The sequence below is a fragment of the Salvelinus fontinalis genome, chromosome 35 (assembly GCF_029448725.1).
Source record: "Salvelinus fontinalis isolate EN_2023a chromosome 35, ASM2944872v1, whole genome shotgun sequence".
NCBI classification, from domain to species: domain Eukaryota; kingdom Metazoa; phylum Chordata; class Actinopteri; order Salmoniformes; family Salmonidae; genus Salvelinus; species Salvelinus fontinalis.
Window position 1 is genome coordinate 20,854,089 of NC_074699.1, and position 23,816 is coordinate 20,877,904.

The following is a 23,816-nucleotide window of genomic DNA, read 5'->3' on the forward strand; positions in this document are numbered from 1 at the left end:
TCCTACAATGTGATTTTCTGGATTTTTTTTTCTCATTTTGTCTGTCAATAGTTGAAGTGTACCTATGATGAAAATTACAGGCCTCTCATCTTTTTAAGTGGGAGAACTTGCACAATTGGTGTCTGACTAAATACTTTTCCCCCCCACTGTATATACGTGTATGTATATGTGTGTGCGTGTATGTATATATATGTGAGTGTGTGTGTGTATATATGTGTGTGTGTATATGTATGTGTGTGCGCGTGTGTATTTATGTATAAGTGTGTGTGTGTATGTATATACAGTATATCACAAAAGTGAGTACACCCCTCACATTTTTGTAAATATGAGTATATCTTTTCATGTGACAACACTGAAGAAATGACACTTTGCTACAATGTAAAGTAGTGAGTGTACAGCTTGTATAACAGTGTAAATTTGCTGTCCCCTCAAAATAAATCAACACACAGCCATTAATGTCTAAACCGCTGGCAACAAAAGTGAGTACACCCCTAAGTGAAAATGTCCAAATTTGGCCCAAAGTGTCAATATTTTGTGTGGCCACCATAATTTTCCAGTACTGCCTTAACCCTCTTGGGCATGGAGTTCACCAGAGCTTCACAGGTTGCCACTGGAGTCCTCTTCCACTCCTCCATGATGACATCACGGAGCTGGTGGATGTTAGAGACCTTGCACTCCTCCACCTTCCGTTTGAGGATGCCCCACAGATGCTCAAAAGGGTTTAGGTCTGGAGACATGCTTGGCCAGTCCATCACCTTTACCCTCAGCTTCTTTAGCAAGGCAGTGATCGTCTTGGAGGTGTGTTTGGGGTCGTTATCATGTTGGAATACTGCCCTGAGGCCCAGTCTCCGAAGGGAGGGGATCATGCTCTGCTTCAGTATGTCACAGTACATGTTGGCATTCATGGTTCCCTCAATGAACTGTAACTGTAGCACTCATGCAGCCCCAGACCATGACACTCCCACCACCATGCTTGACTGTAGGCAAGACACACTTGTCTTTGTACTCCTCACCTGGTTGCCGCCACACACGCTTGACACCATCTGAACCAAATAAGTTTATCTTGGTCTCATCAGACCACAGGACATGGTTCCAGTAATCCATGTCCTTAGTCTGCTTGTCTTCAGCAAACTGTTTGCGGGCTTTCTTGTGCATCATCTTTAGAAGAGGCTTCCTTCTGGGACGACAGCCATGCAGACCAATTTGATGCAGTGTACGGCGTATGGTCTGAGCACTGACAGGCTGACCCCCCCACCCCTTCAACCTCTGCAGCAATGCTGGCAGCAATCATACGTCTTTTTCCCAAAGATTACCTCTGGAAATGACGCTGAGCACGTGCACTCAACTTCTTTGGTCGACCATGGCGAGGCCTGTTCTGAGTGGAACCTGTCCAGTTAAACCGCTGTATGGTCTTGGCCACCGTGCTGCAGCTCAGTTTCAGGGTCTTGGCAATCTTCTTATAGCCCAGGCCATCTTTATGTAGAGCAACAATTCTTTTTTTCAGATCCGCAGAGAGTTCTTTGCCATGAGGTGCCATGTTGAACTACCAGTGACCAGTCAGTATGAGGGAGTGTGAGAGTGATGACACCAAATTTAACACACCTGCGACCTTGTAACACTAACGAGTAACATGACACCGGGGAGGGAAAATGGCTAATTGGGCCCAATTTGGACATTTTCACTTAGGGCTGTAGTCACTTTTGTTGCCAGCGGTTCAGACAAAAGTGTACTTACTTTTGTGATATACTGTATATGTGTGTGTGTGTATGTATTTATGTATATGTGTGTTTATGTGTGTGTGTGTATATATATTTGTGTGTATATATATGTATGTGTTTATGTATTTGATACACTGCCGATTTTATCCCTGATGTCCTTACACAGCTCTCTGGTCTTGGCCATTGTGGAGAGGTTGGAGTCTGTTTGATTGAGTGTGTGGACAGGTGTCTTTAATACAGGTAACGGGTTCAAACAGGTGCAGTTAATACAGGTAATGAGTGGAGAACAGGAGGGCTTCTTAAAGAAAAACTAACAGGTCTGTGAGAAACGGAATTCTTACTGGTTGGTAGGTGATCAAATACTTATGTCATGCAATAAAATGCAAATTAATTACTTAAAAATCATACAATGTTATTTTCTGGATTAAATTTTTTTTTTTTTTGATTCCGTCTCTCACAGTTGAAGTGTACCTATGATTAAAAAAAATCCAGACCTCTACATGCTTTGTAAGTAGGAAACACTGCCGATTTTGCAGGTTATCAAATACTTGTTTTCCGCACTGTATGTGTACGTATATAATATATATACTGTTCAAAAAAATAAAGGGAACACTTAAACAACACAATGTAACTCCAAGTCAATCACACTTCTGTGAAATCAAACTGTCCACTTAGGAAGCAACACCGATTGACAATAAATTTCACATGCTGTTGTGCAAATGGAATAGACAACAGGTGGAAATTATAGGCAATTAGTAAGACACCCCCAATAAAGGAGTGGTTCTGCAGGTGGTGACCACAGACCACTTCTCAGTTCCTATGCTTCCTGGCTGATGTTTTGGTTACTTTTGAATGCTGGCGGTGCTTTCACTCTAGTGGTAGCATGAGACGGAGTCTACAACCCACACAAGTGGCTCAGGTTGTGCAGCTCATCCAGGATGGAACATCAATGCGAGCTGTGGCAAGAAGGTTTGCTGTGTCTGTCAGCGTAGTGTCCAGAGCATGGAGGCGCTACCAGGAGACAGGCCAGTACATCAGGAGACGTGGAGGAGGCCGTAGGAGGGCAACAACCCAGCAGCAAGACCACTACCTCCGCCTTTGTGCAAGGAGGAGCAGGAGGAGCACTGCCAGAGACCTGCCAAATGACCTCCAGCAGGCCACAAATGTGCATGTGTCTGCTCAAACGGTCAGAAACAGACTCCATGAGGGTGGTATGAGGGCCTGACGTCCACAGGTGGGGGTTGTGCTTACAGCCCAACACCGTGCAGGACGTTTGGCATTTGCCAGAGAACACAAAGATTGGCAAATTCGCCACTGGCGCCCTGTGCTCTTCACAGATGAAAGCAGGTTCACACTGAGCACATGTGACAGACGCCGTGGAGAACGTTCTGCTGCCTGCAACATCCTCCAGCATGACCGGTTTGGCAGTGGGTCAAGTCATGGTGTGGGGTGGCATTTCTTTGGGGGGCCGCACAGCCCTCCATGTGCTCGCCAGAGGTAGCCTGACTGCCATTAGGTACCGAGATGAGATCCTCAGACCCCTTGTGAGACCATATGCTGGTGCGGTTAGCCCTGGGTTCCTCCTAATGCAAGACAATGCTTGACCTCATGTGGCTGGAGTGTGTCAGCAGTTCCTGCAAGAGGAAGGCATTGATGCTATGGACTGGCCCGCCCGTTCCCCAGACCTGAATCCAATTGAGCACATTACATTTACATTTACATTTAAGTCATTTAGCAGACGCTCTTATCCAGAATTGGTGCATTCACCTTATGATATCCAGTGGAACAACCACTTTACAATAGTGCATCTAACTCTTTTAAGGGGGGGGGGGGGGTTAGAAGGATTACTTTATCCTATCCTAGGTATTCCTTAAAGAGGTGGGGTTTCAGGTGTCTCCGGAAGGTGGTGATTGACTCCGCTGACCTGGCGTCGTGAGGGAGTTTGTTCCACCATTGGGGTGCCAGAGCAGCGAACAGTTTTGACTGGGCTGAGCGGGAACTGTACTTCCTCAGAGGTAAGGAGGCGAGCAGGCCAGAGGTGGATGAACGCAGTGCCCTTGTTTGGGTGTAGGGCCTGATCAGAGCCTGAAGGTACGGAGGTGCCGTTCCCCTCATAGCTCCGTAGGCAAGCACCATGGTCTTGTAGCGGATGCGAGCTTCAACTGGAAGCCAGTGGAGAGAGCGGAGGAGCGGGGTGACGTGAGAGAACTTGGGAAAGTTGAACACCAGACGGGCACATCTGGGACATCATGTCTCGCTCCATCCCCCAACGCCACGTTGCACCACAGACTGTTCAAGAGTTGGCGGGTGCTTTAGTCCAGGTCTGGGAGGAGATGCCGCAGGAGACCATCCGCCACCTCATGAGGAGCATGCCCAGGCGTTGTAGGGAGGTCATACAGGCACGTGGAGGCCACACACACTACTGAGCCTCATTTTGACTTGTTTTAAGGACATTACATCAAAGTTGGATCAGCCTGTAGTGTGGTTTTCCACTTTCATTTTGATAGTGACTCCAAATCCAGACCTCCATGGGTTGATACATTTGATTTCCATTGATAATTTGTGTGATTTTGTTGTCAGCACATTCAACTATGTAAAGAAAAAAGTATTTAATAAGAATATTTCATTCAGATCTAGGATGTGTTATTTTAGTGTTCCCTTTATTTTTTGGAGCAGTGTATATACGTTTTTTTTTTACACCGACATGGCACCGCCCATAGCCAACACATTTGTCAATAATTGTGTTTCTCCAGGTAGCCTGCAGATTAACTTGTACACTAAGAAAAGAGGGTTCCTCAAGGGTTATTTGGGAAGGGTGATAGTTCTATGTTGAACCATAACTCAAAGAACCGTTTCAGCCTTTCAATGGTTCTTTCAGTTCACAAAAGGGTGTTTTGGTCTTTTAGTGATAATTAGAATGTAGGGACGGCGGCTCATTCAAATATTTTGAGGCGTGGTTTCCTCACAGCTCTTTTTGTGCAAACATGAGTGAGGGTCATTCCAGTTTATCTAATCTGTTGTGTTATGCCACTTTACAGTATATGACTATGACCAGTGACCGTGTCTTGAGACTCACTTATGGCCTTCTGTCTATTAAGAACAGTTGACTTAAGTCAGTGGTTCTCAAGTCTCTCCTCAGCGAAAACCTGGAGTTCTTTCTCTCACTAGATAGAGTCCTTGCTTTAACAATATCTTTGATGTCGAAATCTTTGTCTTCAGCCTTCTTCCCATTAGTAGTTATGCAAGTGCATAACTACTCCATCCTCCATCCAGGGGTGTGTTGCTGTCTCATGCTTTTTTCCAACAGGTTCTTCAGTCTGAACTGCTCTCAGCTTGGCCGTTTGACTGTGGAAATCTAGGGCTGAACGTGACATGTTTAAACTCCCAACTGGTAAAGAACTCTGACATTTGTGGACTCACCAACTGTCTTCCATTGTCGGAGCACAAAACATTGGCCAACCCATGTCTTGCGAAGATCGATTTTAGTGCTGTAATTATGTTAACTTGTTGTCCCACTGAGCTTGGAGATTTCAGGGTATTTGGAGTAGTAATCCACACATTGTAGATATTCTGTGTCGTAATGGAAGAGGTCCACTCTAACAAGTTCTCTCTGTGATTGGATGACAGGGCTCCCGAGTGGCGCAGCGGTCTAAGACACTGCATCTCTGTGCAAGAGGCATCACTACAGTCCCTGGTTCGCATCTAAGCTGTGTCACACCCGGACGTGATTGGGAGGCCCATAGGGCGGCGCACAGTTGGCCCAGCGTCGTCCGGGTTTGGCCAGGGTAGGCCGTCAATGTTAATAAGAATTTGTTCTTAACTGACTTGCCTAGTTAAATAAAGGTTAAATGTAAAAAATAAATGTAATTAAAACTCTTGTTTTTGTGTGTGTTGCAAACTGCACATTCTGAGAGATTTGGGATAAACTTTGCAAGATACTGCATCATTCCCATGAACCTCTGACTCTGGCATTTCTTGTATTGCTCTGACCTTTTTCGGAGTCTGGTTTCAGGCCTTCTTTGCTTAACACGTGTAATGTAGTGAATTTCTGTCATTCTGATTTTTCACTTGTCCTTATTCAGTTTCAAGTTGATGCTTCTCAGTCTGTCTAGTAGCTGTCTCAGTCTCCGGTCCTGCTGCTCTGTGTCATCACCCCAGACAAGAATGTCATCCATGATGTTTACGACACCTTCCAGACCTTCCAAATGCTGTACCCTCATAGCCTGGTTCCTCTCTAGGTTTCTTTCTAGGGAGTTTTTCCTAGCCACTGTGCTTCTACACCTGCATTGCTTGCTGTTTGGGGTTTTAGGCTGCCTTTCTGTACAGCACTTTGTGACATCAGCTGATGTAAGAAGGGCTTTATAAATACATTTGATTGATTGATTGTACGAGGCACCTCTGGAACACCTCTGGGGCAGACACGATTACAAACGGCAGTCTCTTGAATGAATGCATACGTCCCAAACAGCTTATTGAACGTGCGGAGTCGGGAGCTCTCTTCATCCAGTTGGATTTGCCAGAATCCTTGGTTTGCATTAACTACTGAAAATACCTTGGCGTTAGTCATTTAAGCAACTACCTCTTCAATCGTACGTAAAGGATGATGTTCTCTCTTGATGGCTTTGTTTAGATCCTGTGGGTCCATGCATACCCATATTTTGTTTGGTATCACGATTGTCACCAAGCTATTTACCCATTCAGTAGGCTCAGTTTGACTGATGACGACATCCATGTTTTCCAAGTAGGTTCAGTTCCTTTTAAAGTTTTTATCTTTGCTACTTTTCTGGGTGAGTGAACCACTGGTGTTACTTTTGGGTCTATTTGTATGTGATGAACTCCTGCAACATATCCAAGTCCTGTGAATAAATCTTCATATTAACTCAAAATGTCAGTCTCTGTCCTTTGTTCAAGCTTGAATATTCTCTTTATTAAGGCCATTTGCAGACAAGCTGATCTTCCAATTATTGCAGGTGCATGTTATGTCACTTGAAATTCCAGTTCAAACACCGTTTTTGTATTGACATTGGGAGTTTCTTGTCTTTTGGCTCCATCTGGTGGCCAGAATACGTCACTACATTGCAGTTGGACTTTATTGCATGGAATCGCCACTCACTTTCAGGGTTTAAGTCTCTCACGGACAATATGCCTCAGGTACGTCCGATTTGGCTCACAGTACGTTCGGAAAAAAGCTACTTTAACACATCCAAGTTATCGTCAAATGACATTGTCAGATTCAAAAGTATTCCGGCTACATGCAGGAATGTGGCACATTAGACTTTTTCAGATTTCTCTGAGATGCCACTAGCTATGATAAAGGTTACATTTTCGGCTAGATTTTCCTCTAGGTTCAGAGGAGTTGGTGGTGTCATTTGTTCCTTGTTTCGTAATGTTGAGCTTTCCTTTGTATTAAATTCTGAGAACATGTAATATATTAGCACACTGAGGCGTATAAAAGAACAACGTTTATCTGATATCATGGGTCAACTGCAAGTACAGATAATCACATGTAGTATTTACTAACAGCGTCACCCTCAGGCACTCCAGGTAAATACATGTACATGCATGACCGTTTCTGGACGCAAACAAAACGGGGAGGGACTTTCATGAATTTGTCTAATAAACTCTCGGTTTCGTTGCAAAACGCAACTGTTTTGCTATTGATTACACCCCTGCTTCCGGTCGCCACCACTTTGACATGTTATTTTGTCTACTGGCTCACACATTAACTTCGTTTTTTTTGTATATATATATATCTTCTCCGTGGATCTCCCTATCGGCAGATCAAAGCCACAAATCTGTTTTGTCTCCACGGAAACGACGTGCTGTCACCTCAAAAGTGGAACAAATAACAGAGGAACAGTCTGTGGAGCTTGCCTCCTCAACTGGCTTTTCACCTCTCCCCAGGTCCCCCTCCACAGGTGAGTCTAAACTACAGCCACTTACAACTAACAGTTTACATACACTTAGGTTGGAGTCATTAAAACTAGTTTTTCAAACAAATGTCTTAACAAACTATAGTTTTGGTAAGTCGGTTAGGACATCTACTTTGTGCATGACACAAGTAATTTTTCCAACAACTGTTTACAGACAGATTATTTCACTTATAATTCACTGTATCACAATTCCAGTGGGTCAGAAGTTTACATACACTAAGTTGACTGTGCCTTTAAACAGCTTGGAAAATTCCAGAAAATGATGTCATGGCTTTAGAAGCTTCTGATTGACATCATTTGAGTCAATTGGAGGTGTACCTGTGGTTGTATTCTAAGGCTTGCCAGGAGGGACAGGGACTGAGGAATGGCTTTCAAGGCTGGAGATAGTTTCTTTAGACAATCTTGCAAACACTATGGCCACAACTATGAAAAAGGTAAGCTTGTTCTTACATAGTTGAAATGTTTGTATGGATTGCTTCAGAGATCCTGTCTCAGCGAGAGGGGCGCCACGTAAGTCTCTCTTTCAAATTTCCTAAAATGAAACCAGCAAATACTAAAGAACTTTTGAATTCAATGAATTTGCATGTATGTGTAATTTGGGGAATAGTATTAAATATAAATGTATGTGCATGTATAGAGACTGGGTGAATAGGCGATGTGAACTTTGCTTGTGTTAGGTCACAGGTGTCAAACTCATTCCATGGAGGGCCGAGTGTCTGCGGGTTTTCGCTCCACCCTTGTACTTGATTGATGAATTAACATCACTAATTAGTTAGGAACTCCCCACACCTGGTTGTCTAGGGCTTTATTGAAAGGAAAGACCAAAAACCTGCAGACACAAGGCCCTCCGTGGAATGAGTTTGACACCCCTGTGTTAGGTGTTAAGCGGAGTGGGCATGCATGCGCTCATTCTGATCAGACCGTTCGAATGTGTAGCTTAAATGATGCGGTTGTTTGCGCATCTGGCTGAGATGGCTGGCTATAATAAGGGACAGATAATGTAGGTAGAAAATCCTGTGATACTTCTTCAATAAAATTAGTAGAAGGAATGCTTGGACAGGTTACTTATGAATAATGGCTCTAAAAATAATAGAGAACTGCATAAATAAGTAGTTAGGAAGCCACGATACCGCTCTTTAAAAAAGGAACATTTTTGAAGAGGTCTGCTTGGGTGGGATATTCACGGCAGAATAGTCTGTGGGTGAAATATTTAGGTTGCAGGAAAAACGTTGGCCCGATTGTGCGGCGTTCAACTGCAAAAGCAGCTTATATGGTTAAAACATAAATCAGTAGTTAAATAAATATTCATGGTTACCGCCCCGAAAGGGGGACTGTACAGGTGAAATATTTAGGACGTTTGCCCGATTGTGCGGCGTTCAAATGCAAAAGAAATCCTGCGAATAAAAAATGCTCTGTCTAGCTAACGGGGTTTTGTAATTCAGTAGGTCACGCCACAATACTACTCTAAAATAGAAGAAAAGATCAGTATTGGGGGGTTGAATAGAATATGAAGACAAGCTGATCCGATTAGACAGTAGTCTCGTCATATTGTAGAAATCTTAGTAGTCTAGGCTTATGTAGGAGGAAGTGAATTAAGTCAATAAAGACAGACTGTAAGTTGTTTTGAGGTAAAAACAAAGGGATTGAATGAACGAATGGAAAAATAAATGAATGTATGAAAATATTGTAAGAGAATGAGTGGATCTGTGTAAAGATAGAACATTAGGAAGAAAGATAGGACAGGTTGTGTGTGTGTAGGCAGAACGGCCAGAAGAGGGAGCGCGCAGCCCTCCTGTGAATAGAGTATAGAGTTGTAGAAGGGTGCAGTTAACTGCTATTAGGCAGATGGAACGAAGTTAAGAAACATCGAAGTAAAATAAGTTATAAGCAAGGATAAAAACAATTATGTGATAAAGTGGTAAGAGACCGCGGTAAAAATAACAAAAAGGTGTCAAAACAAATATTAAATAAAAATACTTAAAAAGGCGTTAACCGATTAGTATAAATACGGATAGAGCAGTGGGTAACAAAAGAGAAAACAGAATCGCCGATAAATTGAAATTATACTATAAAGTTAAAAACGAATCTAGGTTAGTTAAGATAAATAGTGGAATCCATGACACATTAAGAATTCATTACAGTGAAACAAAGGAAGAGGAAAAAAAACAGGCCGTCAGTCACTCTGTGCCTACAGAAGCTACGGTCTAAAAATAGCCTGAAGAACAGGGGAGGCTTGACTCACTAGTAAATTGACCATAGGATCAAACAATAAGAATATAGAGAAGAGGTAAGAAAGTATAGACAAAATAAATAAATAAAGGTAAAAGTAAGACGTTAGATAGAGATCTTAACGGAGCGGGCAGTGGACCTGTGTGGCTCAGTTGGTAGAGCATGGTGCTTGCAACGCCAGGGTTGAGGGTTCAATTCCCATGGGGGACCAGGATGAATATGTATGAACTTTCCAATTTGTAAGTCGCTCTGGATAAGAGAGTCTGCTAAATGACTTAAATGTAATGTAAATGTAATCTTAAAAATTGATTAGAACTGTAATAACAAACCAAACGAATAAAATGAATAAATAATGATATCTGTAAAGGAAAAAACACAGTGATATTTGAAGTACTGTCCTAGAATAAGACATTAAGTCATCTGTAGTACTGTCCTAGAATAAGACATTAAGTCATCTGTAGTATTCAGAAATAATGTCTGTACTATATAGAGTAGGCTTCGATAAAAGAAATTAAGTGATGTGACAAATGAATTATTAATTGGAAAGGAGATTAGCTCTACCTCGGAAAAATAGTAAATAAAAGGTGTATAATACATGGGAGTATTTAGGAAAAATAAATAAATAATTAGTGGCATGACAATAAAATGACTGTTTCCATAAGATAGAGAGAGAAGGACACTATTACCTGATAAACAGGATGAATAGAATAAGGGAGGCACAGTCGCATGGGACCAAAATGTGAAGCTCGATTTGCAGGCGTTCTGATGTCAACATTCTATCATCAGAAAATACATTGCGATGAGGTACAAATGTGGTTCCTCTAGTCCTCGCAGATGTGCGGGTGATTAGCAGAACTATTGACAATATCTAAGAACGAATAAGAAAATAGCTCTCTGTTTTGAATATGGGTATATCGGGTATGGGGAAAATTAGTGTAATGTGACACTAGAACTTAGTGCGGTAGCAGGAAATTCCGCTATACAAGAGTTTATATCCTTGTCAAAATAACAAACAACTAATCGGTTTGAGGTTAGTGAGAATGGAATTTTTTACTTGTCGGTGTGTAGTCTCTGAGCGAACAATGAGTGTTTCATAGAGATTACAGTTTATATGTGATCAAGAAGAAGTATTAGATCACGTTTGACTTGACATCTAGTAGAGTACAGATGGAATTTTAATTGTTAGGCATTCTATACCGTCATTCTCTGAAAACTGTTAAAACGTTTATGAAATAAAAACTATTTGCTGATTAAAAGGTAACATTGTGAATATTAACGATATGTATACTTTCTTTTCCAGGAAAAAAAGGGTTTATTTCCAATTCAGTTTCAAATTGGGTATGCAGAAGGATGGAAATGTTTTTTGAGAAATGTATTTAAGTTGTTCCTAAAGAAAGGGGAGTGGAAACATATTAATGGTGTCAAAATGCCCTGAATCCTAAGAATTTCCTGTGAAAGACTGATCACCTTTTACTAGAAATTGTTGAAACAGGTGGGATTTAATTATAAAATGATTAAAAGACACCAGACTCTATTCAAAATGTATAATTACTTTGAAAATCTATTATGTCCCTGGGAAAATTATAAAGATTTGTACCCTTAAATTGAATTACTTATTCAAATAGGTTGAATTTTTATTTGAATTTTGATATAACATGAGTTCATAGGTAAAATTATCAGTTCCTTGGGGTTATGGTCTTTGGGTAAATACACAAATGTGCTTTGTTCATTCTGCATATAAAAAGTGTTGAAAGTTATTCCAAAGGGTTTATTGGAGTGTGGGTTTCTGTGAGGGGTTTTGTTGATAAATACATCATCTGTAATTCATCTGAGAGATCACCAGTAGAATAAGGGAGTTATCATAAAAGGTGACGACAGAATGCTTTAAGGCATGGGAGAGAATATCACCACAAGTGGGTGTGGAGCTCAAACCCACCCTGACCGACTGAATGGTGAGGGACAACTGTGTCTGATGACCTGTGAACTGTGTTTAAAAATAGACATGCTGAAATATATTTGTTGGGTGAATAATGACTTAAAGGAATTGAGGTACTGACCTTTTATTATCAGGCCACTCATGAGAGAAAAACTGAGACTAAAGGGATATTGTACAATAGATAATACTGGTATTTAAAGTGTTTAGTATAAATGTTAATTATTAAAGGGATGATGTGTATTGAATAGATAAGGTCAAATTTGAGTTAAAGTAAACACTAAGGACTGTTATCCTGAATATTGGGTTGGAAATGTATTTAAAAAATAACTGTTTAGTTATTTAGATATAGAACTGTTTAAATTTAATAGGCCTAGGGAAGCTCTGGAAACTAATCCTGAGACAAGGAGGTTGACAAAACTTACAGAATATTAGATTACAGGTTTTTTTGTTTCTTTTGTTTTATAAAGTCATTGTAATTGTAATGATAAAATGTAATGTTTAATTGAATAAAAAGGTAGTCTGTTGTGCGATGATACCCATGAATGAAGAAGAAAGAGACCAATAATAACATGGGCATAGAATGAAACAGATGGACGTTTTCTCCAGGTTTAATTACATTACAAATAGTGGTAATTTATTGCAAATGGGTAATTATTATAATTTTTTTTCTCTTTTTCTCGTTTGGTCAATTTATTTTTGGTTTGAGGAACATAAGGTTGTGTATATGTTCCTGAGGAGGGACTGATACTGATATAAATGATATATAAATTGACTTAAGGATGTTTTAAGTATGTATCAAACAATGGCTGTTATGGGTTAGGGATCTCATAAAGGAAGGTAATGGTAGTGAAGGGGTGTTATTTCTAGAAACTATGTATAGTAATAGAGATAATTCACAGAAAAGGAAAGACAGCTGGCTGTGTAAAATATAGGGACAATTCTAAAGTGAATAGAACAATTCACATATGGTAAAATGGTAAAAAGGTAAAAATAATAAGTGGTGGCATTTTGAACATTAGAGCAAAAGTTTAAGAAACTTATGACTTAGTTTTGTTAGGATTGGATATTAATCCAACTGGAAGACACTTGACTGATTATATGTTATTTTACAGCAGTTGCTGTAGGGACCATCATTTGACTATCATTATGAATATTTCTGTGGCAGGAGGCCAGGTATTTGAGGCAGAATGGATACATAGGGCTGTTATTAAAAATTAAGATTTAGTGATCTTGCTAATGTTGTCAGGAAATAACCCATGTGTTAGTGTGTATGTCCTCAGGAAAAAACAGCCAGAAATGGAAGGGCTTGGGCTGCATTCTGGAGACTGAGTGTACATCAAGATACACCAGGCTGGTGGTATACTTCTTACAACACTGCAGTGGTAAAGTTCTTCATGTCTCTCTTTGGTGGGTACATAAGTCTCACGAGAATTGAGGTCCAGCTGAATAAGGGGTGAGCTTGAAAACACCATGACAGAGGACGTGGAATCAGAGAGAGAGAGAGAGAGACTAGATTCCACTATAGACATACTGGGTTGAGTTTGGGGGCTACTATAGACATACTGGGTTGAGTTTGGGGCTACTTGTTTCCTTTTTTTTAATGCATCATGTGAAAAAGAATAGATGATAGGATATTATACTCTAAACAAACATGTTAAAGGAATTGATGTGAAAGCATATATAGTGTTGAATTACGTCAAGAAGAGATAATGTTGATTAAGGTTATGCACATGATTATCAGTTAAAATGGAGCCGATGGGAAACTAAGTAAAAAATGACATGATTTGGGAACACCTCTCAGAACCTGGGGCCGAAAGGGGAAGACTGGGTGGAAGCATGAGGAAGCTTTTTAGGGCTTTTATTTTTGTGGAGTCCAGCAGAAAAGTATCCTGGAGGCATAGAGTCAGGTAAAGAGAGAGTGGGAATTGTCATGGTCTCAGATTTCAGTTTTCATGAATATGTTTATGCATAACACATAACATTGTCAATGCTGTTATGTTTTGTTTGTCGTTTTCCAAGTCTTATGTTTAGGAAACCAGAAGGAGAGGGGTTCCCCAGCTTCAGCTGGAATGTCAGTTTGTTGTGTGATGAGTGATGGAAGTAAGAGGATGTATGGTGCAATCATAGAACAGAGGCCATAAGTCTCTAAGTATGAATGCCTCACAGAAAGAAGGCAGAAACCTGAACCAGGACGAGAGGTTCTGCGTCTGATGATCCAAGGGGACCAGAAGGACCTCTCCAGTGATACCAGGAGATCTAGTCCACATTCGAGGGATCCGGAGGAAGTGGGATCAACAGAGGAGAGATGGACCCTATGAGGTGGCCAAAGCAACAAGAACGGCCGTCCAAGTGAAAAGAAGCCAGACGTGGTACCATCTGAACCACTGCAGCTGAGTCCCAACGGAGAGAAGAATACAACCACATAGAGATGAGGACACAGAGGATGCTGATTCACCAGGAGGGAGCCCGGAGGGAGCAAGAGCAGCGGAAACGATTGAGACGCCAGGGAGGAGCCAAGAAAACAGCAAATCAACTGAAAGCCAAAATACGACACGTGCACCGACTAATGCACCCAGAAGAGGAGGAGAGGCCTCACAATGAACAGAATGAGAACATCTTTTCCCTAAAAATTGAAACCCTTCCAGATGGAAGCTAAGTCCGGCCTGAGGAGGGAGCCTCAGGTGAAGAAAGAGGAGGAAAAGTCCCGCAAGCTGAAGAAAATGGGGATTACCCCACAATTGACTTTTAAACTTTTGAATGGCCTCCTTTACAGACAATTGATGTTAGAACAACAAAAGAATAATGACATTGACATAACAGAAGTAACAGTGAATGCTAGTATAGAAACAACAGACTAATGCACAATCAAGATGTATGGTGGGAGCAGGAAGAGAAGAATGTAATCAGCCGAACAATCCAAAAAGACTGACAAGGTTAGAATCTCTGTTCCACCTCAACTTATAACAGGAGCAGGAGAACTGAAGTCTATCTCAATCATAAGGATCAAACCCTTACCGGAGATGGCACTCTGTGGATGGACACATCACCAAACAAAGGGACAAGTCGTTTGAGGATCTGAAAGGATGTGACCTGACATTAATCAAAGAAAAAGACGAGAGGGTGCTCATCATGAATCAGATTGAACCAGTTGAAGGTGAAGAATTAATAGTTGAAATAACAAGAACAACAGTGACCGAAGGGAGTAGCACCACGGTCATTAAGATTGATCCCACCCCTGCACATGAACAGGAAGAACCTGTGACAACAACAAGGGTGGCGGCTGCTGTGACGACCACAGTAGCTATCACTAGATGACATCGACTGTCCTTACCAAGCAGACCACCGTACCCACAAAGCAACCTGAGACATCAGTCAGGAGAGTTTTTTTTACTGACATTTGGAACTTTCTGATAAACTCTAATGATCTACCTCAAGATAAGAACATTGAAAAAGCAACAGAATTAGATATATCAGAATCAGAACCACTCAAGGACACCACACGAGAAGAAGTAGTGAAGAAGGAGTGATACGAATGGGCTAAGTATATGGCAAACAGACACAGAATGGACAATTGTATTTTATGAAGAAAATCACCTTTGTCTGATCTTTTAATAGTCTCTGAACCAGCATCATGTAAAAACTGTGTAAGTTGGAAAAATGACTATTGTACCAATAGAAAGTATTCTATTCCCTTGTGTGACATAAAATGTAGGATTGCTCTGGGTAAGCACTAGGGGTAAAACTATGTTGAATGAGACCATGCTGGGAGACAATGATTGTGTTGCCTATAACATTAGAACTGAATTAAATGTACCTCAATTAGACAGAGGTACCATGGTTAAAGGAAAATATGAATGTTTTTACAGACACCACACCGAAGGAATTGATGTAGGAAACACCACTGTAGAAATGATACTATTTGGGTGTTAGAGAATGTGGGAGTTCGTAAAAGTAATGATAAAGGGTTGATTATGAATAGAAAAGGGTTGTGTGGTCACATAACTCAGGTTGCGCCATCTCTTACTATGTTGAAAAATCAAGACAGAGGTATTGCTGATTGTTCTTTCCACACATCCAGAAACTAACTGTTGAATGTATTGTCTGATGGATGGATTGGTCTTTGTGCCTTAGTTAGAGCAATTAAATAGGTTACTATTATTACATCACCCCATGATGACTATGTTAAACCTAGAGTTAAAAGGGCTTATGAGAAGGATCCTGAGGTATACCTTAATGCAATTGGACTGCTTAGAGGTGTACCTAGGGAGTTCAAGACAAGAGATGAAGTTAAATCAAGATTTGAATCTATATTTTTGTGGAAAACACCTAATAAAAAATTAGAGTGGATTAATTATATATACTATAACCAACAGAGATTCATTAACTATACTGACTCGGCTCTAACGGCGTTGGGGGAACAGGTACAGGCTACCAGTAAAATGACTTGGCAAAATAGACAGGCTCTCAATTGGCTCTTAGCGGAGAAGGGTGGAGTTTGTGTCATGTTGGGGATGGCTGTTGCACCTTTATTCCCAATATTGCTATGGCCAAACTCAAAGGATTACGAGCAGAAGTAAAGGCTAATGCTGGTTTAGACTCTCATGTATGGGATTGGTTGGACCTAGCGTTAGGAAAGTGGGGAGCCATGTTTGTTAGGATGGCCATCATGTTGGGAGGAGGGTTATTGGCTCTGGGTATTGTATTTTGTTGTGTTATACCCCTGGTAAAGTCAATTGTGGTTCAGACAACAGTTAAACAGATGTCTGTAAGGAGAGATGACCCTCCTGTGGTGATTGATCCTGTACCGAGAAGCCCAGGCAATTATACCAATAAGTATGGAAAGCCTTGCAATGCGGTTGGAGGACCTCTTGACTGCCCCTTTAGTAACCCTAACTGTCTCTATGAAGTGATTGGGGGGGTGGTCATGCGTGTCACGATTTTCGTAAGGATGGTTTCCATGTATATGTTCAATTACCCAGTTCAGATGTATGTTTACTTATACATGTCCGCAAAAAGTGTAATTTGCGTCACAATTGCAAGTGGTGTACAAAAATTGATGAGGATGGTCATAACCATCACCCGGAACCTTTTTCCTGTGCCAAGTGTTAAAGAGGAGATTGTCTTATTTGTCAGGATGAGGACTGTGCTCCTAGATAATGGGGTTTTAGCATTTTTATTTGGCCTGATGCTTTGTGTTCTTTGTATGTTTCTTTGAATTTTTAGATATATATCGATGAACATATATATTTTCTTTTCCTTTAAGTTAGTTTTGCCTTCTAAAAATAGGATCATTTTACGAACACATGTTAGGTAAGAGGGTATTCCGGTTACAAGTGTCTATGGACCATGTCCTTAATCTTCTTAACAAAGGTTGGTATCATTGATATCACTTTATTAGAGAGGTGTCTGCGAGGGAGGATTATGTTGACATGCTTAAATTTAGAATGATGTGTCAATTTTCTTTTGTAACTGCATGTAGGTCTTTGATTTTCTCATATTCAATTTAGTATTATACTCATTGTATTTTATTTTCATTTTTAAATTTTCACATAACTGAGAACTTCAGGCAAGGCTAGGTACCTACATGCTCATGTTTTTTCAAAAATGTAATATATTAATCTTTTTAATTTTATACTAAATTAGATCTTTTACTCTTATGAAAACTGGAGATGTTTGGTCTAGTTAGGTTTTCATTAATGTTTCTAATTGGATCTTTTACTCCTATTTTAGTTTTAATCATTTGGAGATGTTTGGTCCAGTTGGTTTATGTGTTTTATTCTGTTTTTGTATTTTCTTGTTTATCATAGGTATTCTCGTTTACTGTCCCAAAGTCATATTTGTATATTTTATGTGGCTATTTAGCCCCAGAGGTGGGATTGTAGGAGAAAAAATAGACACATGGATAACATATAAAGACATAAGATAGCTGAACAGTAAAATAACATACATGTCAGACAGATAGGCGCCTAAAGCAATTGGACACTAGACATATAGTCTGACCATTCCATTAAGTACATACATGTCAGACACATAGGCGCCTAAGGAAATTGGACACACTAAGGATAGGGGAGAACAGAACAAAGAGTGCATTGATTTATGGGTGAAGGGAAGGGACACGGGGTCTGCTGACACACTGGGATAGAGGGTCCGGCCACCATGATAAACTAATTGAAAGCAGATGGTGGTGAATGACTTCATAAGGGATGGGCATAAGACTATGTGGATATAAAATGTTGGAGCCGGGGCTGGGAAGGTGTGTGTTCCGCGGGACATTCCAGCTGGCTATACAATTGTAATAAAAGCATGTTTTGATTTCACAAGTTCTGATAAAGCGTTATATTTGAACCGATTTTCCACGACAGAGGAAAAAGGGGGAAGCTTGCAAGCTGAAGAACACCATCCCAACCGTGAAGCACGGGGGTGGCAGCATCATGTTGTGGGGGTGCTTTGCTGCAGAAGGGCTACGTCACAAAACATACGTCACAAAACAGATGGCATCATGAGGTAGGAAAATTATGTGGATATAATTGAAGCAACATCTCAAGACATCAGTCAGGAAGTTAAAGCTTGGTCCAAATGGGTCTTCCAAATGGACAATGACCCCAAGAATACTTCCGAAGTTGTGGCAAAATGGCTTAAGGACAACAAAGTCAAGGTATTGGAGTGATCATCACAAAGCCCTGACCTCAGTCCCATAAAAAAATTGTGGGCAGAACTGAAAAAGTGTGTGCGAGCAAGGAGGCCTCCAAACCTGACTCAGTTACACCAGCTCTGTCAGGAGGAATGGGCCAAAATTCACCCAAATTATTGTGTGGAAGCTTGTGGAAGGCTACCTGAAATGTTTGACCCAAGTTAAACAGTTTAAAGGCAACGCTACCAAATACTAATTGAGTGTATGTAAACTTCTGACCCTCTGGGAATGTGATGAAAGAAATAAAAGCTGAAATAAATCATTCTCTCTACTATTATTCTGACATTTCACATTCTTAAAATAAAGTGGTGATCCTAACTGACCTGAGTTTAAATGTATTTGGTTGGCTAAGGTGTATGTAAACTTCCGACTTCAACTGTATGTGTGCGTGTATATATGCATGTTCCTGTGTGTGTGTGTGTGTGTGTGTAGTCAAGGGGAAGGCAAAGAAGGCCAAGCGAGCGTGTGCTGTGGAGCCACTGCTGGAAGGGGATGAGCTTTGTGACACAACTGGCAGGAAATGGAGGCTGGTGAAACTGTTGAGTCAGAGCGATGCAGAGATGTTCTATGGAGGTGAGCGGTCACGCTGCACTCTTCTTCAATTCTGGTCCAGGGTACCCTCAAGGTGTACAGGCTCTTGTTCCATGCTAGCACTAACACGTATTGATCATTAGTTGACTATTCACTAATTCGGGTGTGTTAGTACTGGGCTGGAACAAAAATCTGCAACACCCTGTGGGACCCCTAGGATCGGGATTGAAGAATACTTTCACACAGGATGGTGTCTAACATGGACTAGGGTGATTTAATCAGACACTTATTGTTTTTTCTTGTCTTCAATCTCTCCCCAGTCCAGCAGAATGGGCAAGGTGCCAATTCCAGTGACTACAAGCACATCCTCAAACTAGTGAGTGTAACTGCAGACTGTGTTCTCTAATATAGAATGATTATGTTGGCTACAGTGCTGCTTTGTGTGTTATGTGGTGAATAGTGATGTATGTTCTTCTCAGGGGGCTAAGGACGGGAAGATGTTTAATGAGCAAAATTTCCTGCAGAGAGCTGCCAAGCCCTCATCTGGTGAGTGTCAAGATCTGCCTTCGTATACCTGGCCAGCCCTCAGCTTAACAACAGCTCTAAACGGACCCCTGACTACCCGTCCTCTTACCTTAGCTATTTATGCATTTAAGTAGGTCTGGCCGTACAGTTACACATTTGACAGACGCTCTAAAGATTGTTACAAAATCCTTTCATAAGCAGGTCACAGAGAGGGCTTACAGATCACTGATGTTTACCCCATAGGCATTGGTGGAAAAAGTACCCAATTGTCATACTTGAGTAAAAATAAAAATACCTTAATTGAAAATGGCTCAAGTGAAAGTCACCCAGTAGAAGTCTAAAAGTATTTGGTTTTAAGTATACTGAAGTATCAAAAGTATAAAAAATATACTTAACTGTCAAAAGTTAAAGTATGAACCATTTCTAATTCCTTTCATTAAGCAAACCAGATGGGATTATTTATTATTTACGGATAACCAGGGGCACGCTCCAACACTCAGACATCATTTACAAACGAAGCATGTGTTTAGTGAGTCCGCCAGGTCAGAGCCAGTAGGGATGACCAGGGATGTTCTGTTGTAAGTGTGTGAATTAGACAATTTTCCTGTCCTGCTAAGCATTCAAAAAGTAATGAGTACTATTGGGTGTCAAAGAAAATGTATGGAGTAAAAAGTATTTGGTTTTCTTTAGGATTGTAGTAAAGTAAAAGTAGTCAAAAATATAAATAGTAAAGTACAGATACCCCAAAAAACTACTTAAGTGGTACTTTCAAGTATTTTTTACTTTAAGTACTTCATACCACTGCCTGTTAGGCTCTACTTGGCTGGAACATCCTTATATTAATGCAAAGCTGCAAACTGGTGTGTGAATGGGCAACTCAGATGAGTACCTATAGGTGGCTATGTAAAGTGTGTAAGCTGAGGTATAGAGTAGGAGGAATTGTTTGGTTTGTGTATGACTGACTAGACTACTGGTGGTGGAAGCACATTGTGGAGGCTCTGTTAGTTACTAATGAGCCTTTCTAACTGCTTTGATGCTGTCTCCCCCTAGTGGACAAGTGGATAAAGCATGCCAAGATGGACTTCCTTGGGATTCCTTCCTGTGTCGGATTTGGTCTCCATGCAGACTCCTACAGGTGTGTGTACACTGATATGTGTGTTTGCTGCCTGCTTGTACATATGGGGGATTTGTGTGTTTTTGCTTTTGTATGTGTGTTTTGAATGTGTAGTCAGACTGTTTTCTCTGCTACCGCACAGCAAGCGCTACCGGAGCGCCAAGTCGAGGTCCAAAAGGCTTCTTAACAGCTTCTACCCCCAAGCCATAAGACTCCTGAATAGCTAATCAAAGAGCTACCCAGACCCCTCTTTTACGCTACTGCTGCTCTCTGTTTATAATCTATGCATAGTCACTTTAACTCTACCTACATGTACATATTACCTCGACTAACCGGTGCTCCCGCACATTGACTCTGTACCTGTACACACTGTATATAGCCTCGCTTGTTATTTTACTGCTGCCGTTTAATTATTTGTTACTTTTCTAGTTATCTATTTTTTACTTACCACTCATTTTATTTTTTTCTTAACTGGGCTGTTGTATTCCGCGCATGTGACCATAAGATTTGATTTGTGTTTTTGTTTCAGGTTTTTGATTTTCTCCAGCATGGGCCAAACTCTTCAGTCTTTCATGGATGAGGGGGAGGGGCTCCTGTCTGAGGAAGTGGTCCTTCAGCTGGCCTGCAGAGTAGTGAGTGCTCTCTCAGGCTCATATAGAGGCCCTGATAGGACTTCAAAATAGGATTCCCTATCTGATGTGCTTCCTCTTTCTCCCTCCTCTCCCAGTTGGATGTGTTGGAGTTCATCCATGAAAATGAGTATGTTCACGCAGACATTCATGCTGAAAACATCTACATCAGCCCAGCACAACAAACAAAGGTTAGAGTGTGTTTGTATAGTTGTGTGTTTGTACTTTTGTGTAGCTGCCAGACCCCTCTACTATGCTCATAGTCCTGTATGCATGTGTGTAGGTATACCTTGCAGGGTACTGCCATGCTTTCCGGTACTGTCCTGGTGGCCGGCATGTGGAGTACCGCGATGGCAGCCGAACACCACATGAAGGAGCCATAGATTTTATAAGCCTGGAGTCTCACAAGGGAGCAGGTGAGTCATCTTACAGCCTGTCAATCATCTGCAGTCCTTCAGATACTGTGGAGGAGGTACAAGTTGCCTCTAACCAACCATAAGTACTTGTGTGTGATCGTACCTCTAGGTCCGTCTCGGCGTAGTGACCTGCAGGCTCTGCCCTGGACCTCCCTCACACACACTCCAGCCCGCGTTGCCACTGAGAAGGAGAGGTGAGAGCCAGGTCCTCACTATGGCAACAAAGCCATTATGATAATGTTATTCTGTATTTATAAAATGGTAAAGCCTTGAGTGAGTGGCCAAACCTGACCCTTCACTGTAATGATCCAGGTACATGGAGGACGTTCCAGGTCTCCTGAGTCACTGCTTCGGACAGAAGAAAGTCTCGAGTAAGTCCAGTTTTCTTGTGATTCGATTTTGTATGCAGCGTAATATGTTTTGTGTGTGCGTGGGATATAAGGCATCTGTGTGTACTATGTATCAGGTGCGCTGCAGGTGTACCTGTCTCAGGTGATGGCTCTGCAGTACTCTGACCAGCCAGACTACAGGACTCTGAGGACAGGCCTTAGTGCAGCTCTGCAGAAGCTGGGAGGGTCACTGGAGCAACCCCTTGACCTACAGGTCAGAACACACACACACACAACCTCCACACTATCCCCAAGCTCCAGTTGAGAAAACAGTCAGATGACCACAGAAACCTGGAACCCCCCCAGCAGGTTTGACCAGAAACCTGTCCTTTCCAACTGGTTAGACCACTCATCCTTACACCGCTACCTGTTCAGGTTATCTACTGAACTAATTTACACCTCTACACCAGTCTGAATGTTTATTTATCTGTATCTCTCTTCAGATGAAAGCGATCTGAGGAAGATGATACTTTGGGATGAAAATTCATTAATGGGATTTTAAGTCAACTGATTTTAAAATGCTGACTTCATGACTATGTGGTGTGGGTCCTGCTGTGGTTTTATTATGTTGGACTGCACTCAAGGAGGAGTGTGTAAAGGTGCATTTCATTAAGTTCACTGGAGGTGCAGTGCACACAAACTCATGGTTATGCCAGGTTAGTGAGCACTGCTGTACTGTGTTATTGGGTCCCGTGTGGCTCAGTTGGTAGAGCATGGCGCTTGCAACGCCAGGGTTGTGGGTTCATTCCCACGGGGGGCCAGTACAAAAAAAGTAGGAATGTATGTACTTGTAAGTCGCTCTGGATAAGAGCGTCTGCTAAATGACTTAAATGTAAATGTAAAATGTTATTGTCAGCAGTGGTTGGCGCTGTGGCAGTGAGTGGGTAGTTAATGTTTAACCTATGAAATAATACAGTTTATAACAAAGAACCTTTGTTCAGGGTGGTAATGATTGTAAGTACAAAAATGTACACTGTTCCAGTTATAGATGTACATGATATGCATTTTACTTTTTGTATTTTCATCACTGGATAATACTTTGTTATTAAAGAGCTTTTATTAATTCAACTGTTTATCTGTATGTGCTAATTTCTTTGGGGTTTCTGGTGTTGATTGTGAAACTCTGTTCTTGTGTACCCCTGAGTGCTCAGGGTCAGTACACTGATCTGGAAGAGTAGATATCATGGCCCAATTCCAAACCAGTTCGCTGCTCATATCCCTAGATTCTTGTTGACCCCCTTCTCAGATCTGTCAGGACTTGATGTTTGTGATGTGAGCAACATGGTGGAAGACTGTGTATGGAGGCTAGATTGAGCTATACAACACAGACTAGTCAACATGCTCTTGTCACCTCTAGACTTGTGCGTCTCTTACGACCCCTCTGTATAACAGAGGGTCCCTCCCTGAGGGAACCGTTTCTAGGTCAGGACACTTCCACGGTGGGGACTCCCTGTGAGGCTGCTGGCTATGAAAGTTAGGCAACAGATTCATTATAAGAGGGAGAGAACCTTTAAGTCCCATGAAAGGGGGGAGGAGAGAAATCCTGTTCATTTTCAAAGTTCTGTGGTTATCTTACTCCTTTTATAGCCCTCTGCATATATTCCATCCTCCTCCCATAACAGTTCTTCTGAGAAAATAAACATTTAGGGATGACATCTAAAATGTTAGGTGTTCCATAAAGATGTTAGGCTACCTCTTCAGTCGC

The 23,816-nt window shown here is 41.4% G+C and overlaps 1 protein-coding gene across 3 annotated transcripts; it reads left to right on the top strand.

Annotated features, from left to right (window-relative positions):
* The first annotated feature begins 6,787 nt into the window (after positions 1-6,787).
* On the top strand, positions 6,788-23,179 carry vrk3 (VRK serine/threonine kinase 3). 3 transcript variants are annotated; one of them, XM_055899574.1, is made up of 14 exons: positions 6,788-6,869; positions 7,499-7,636; positions 7,988-8,328; positions 8,530-19,080; positions 19,359-19,414; positions 19,518-19,584; positions 20,614-20,698; positions 21,207-21,309; positions 21,405-21,497; positions 21,590-21,722; positions 21,832-21,916; positions 22,035-22,093; positions 22,189-22,325; positions 22,555-23,179. In XM_055899574.1, the coding sequence occupies exons 4-14, from the start codon at positions 18,888-18,890 to the stop codon at positions 22,567-22,569; spliced, it is 1,026 nt and encodes a 341-aa protein (XP_055755549.1). In that variant the 5' UTR covers positions 6,788-6,869; positions 7,499-7,636; positions 7,988-8,328; positions 8,530-18,887; the 3' UTR covers positions 22,570-23,179. The 3 variants fall into 3 exon arrangements, with proteins under 3 accessions (XP_055755549.1, XP_055755548.1, XP_055755550.1); XM_055899573.1 differs by lacking the exon at positions 6,788-6,869 and having other exon boundaries at positions 7,283-7,636; XM_055899575.1 differs by lacking the exon at positions 6,788-6,869 and having other exon boundaries at positions 7,286-7,636; positions 7,988-8,085; positions 11,181-19,080.
* The last annotated feature ends 637 nt before the right edge of the window (positions 23,180-23,816 follow it).

Excerpts from the sequence above, each read along its gene's own strand:
- vrk3 (XM_055899574.1), top strand. The coding sequence starts at position 18,888 with ATGTGTGCGTGTATATATGCATGTTCCTGTGTGTGTGTGTGTGTGTGT. Across the intron at positions 19,415-19,517 it reads ACAAGCACATCCTCAAACTA|GGGGCTAAGGACGGGAAGAT; the intron begins GTGAGTGTAACT and ends TGTTCTTCTCAG. Across the intron at positions 21,723-21,831 it reads GGAGTCTCACAAGGGAGCAG|GTCCGTCTCGGCGTAGTGAC; the intron begins GTGAGTCATCTT and ends TCGTACCTCTAG.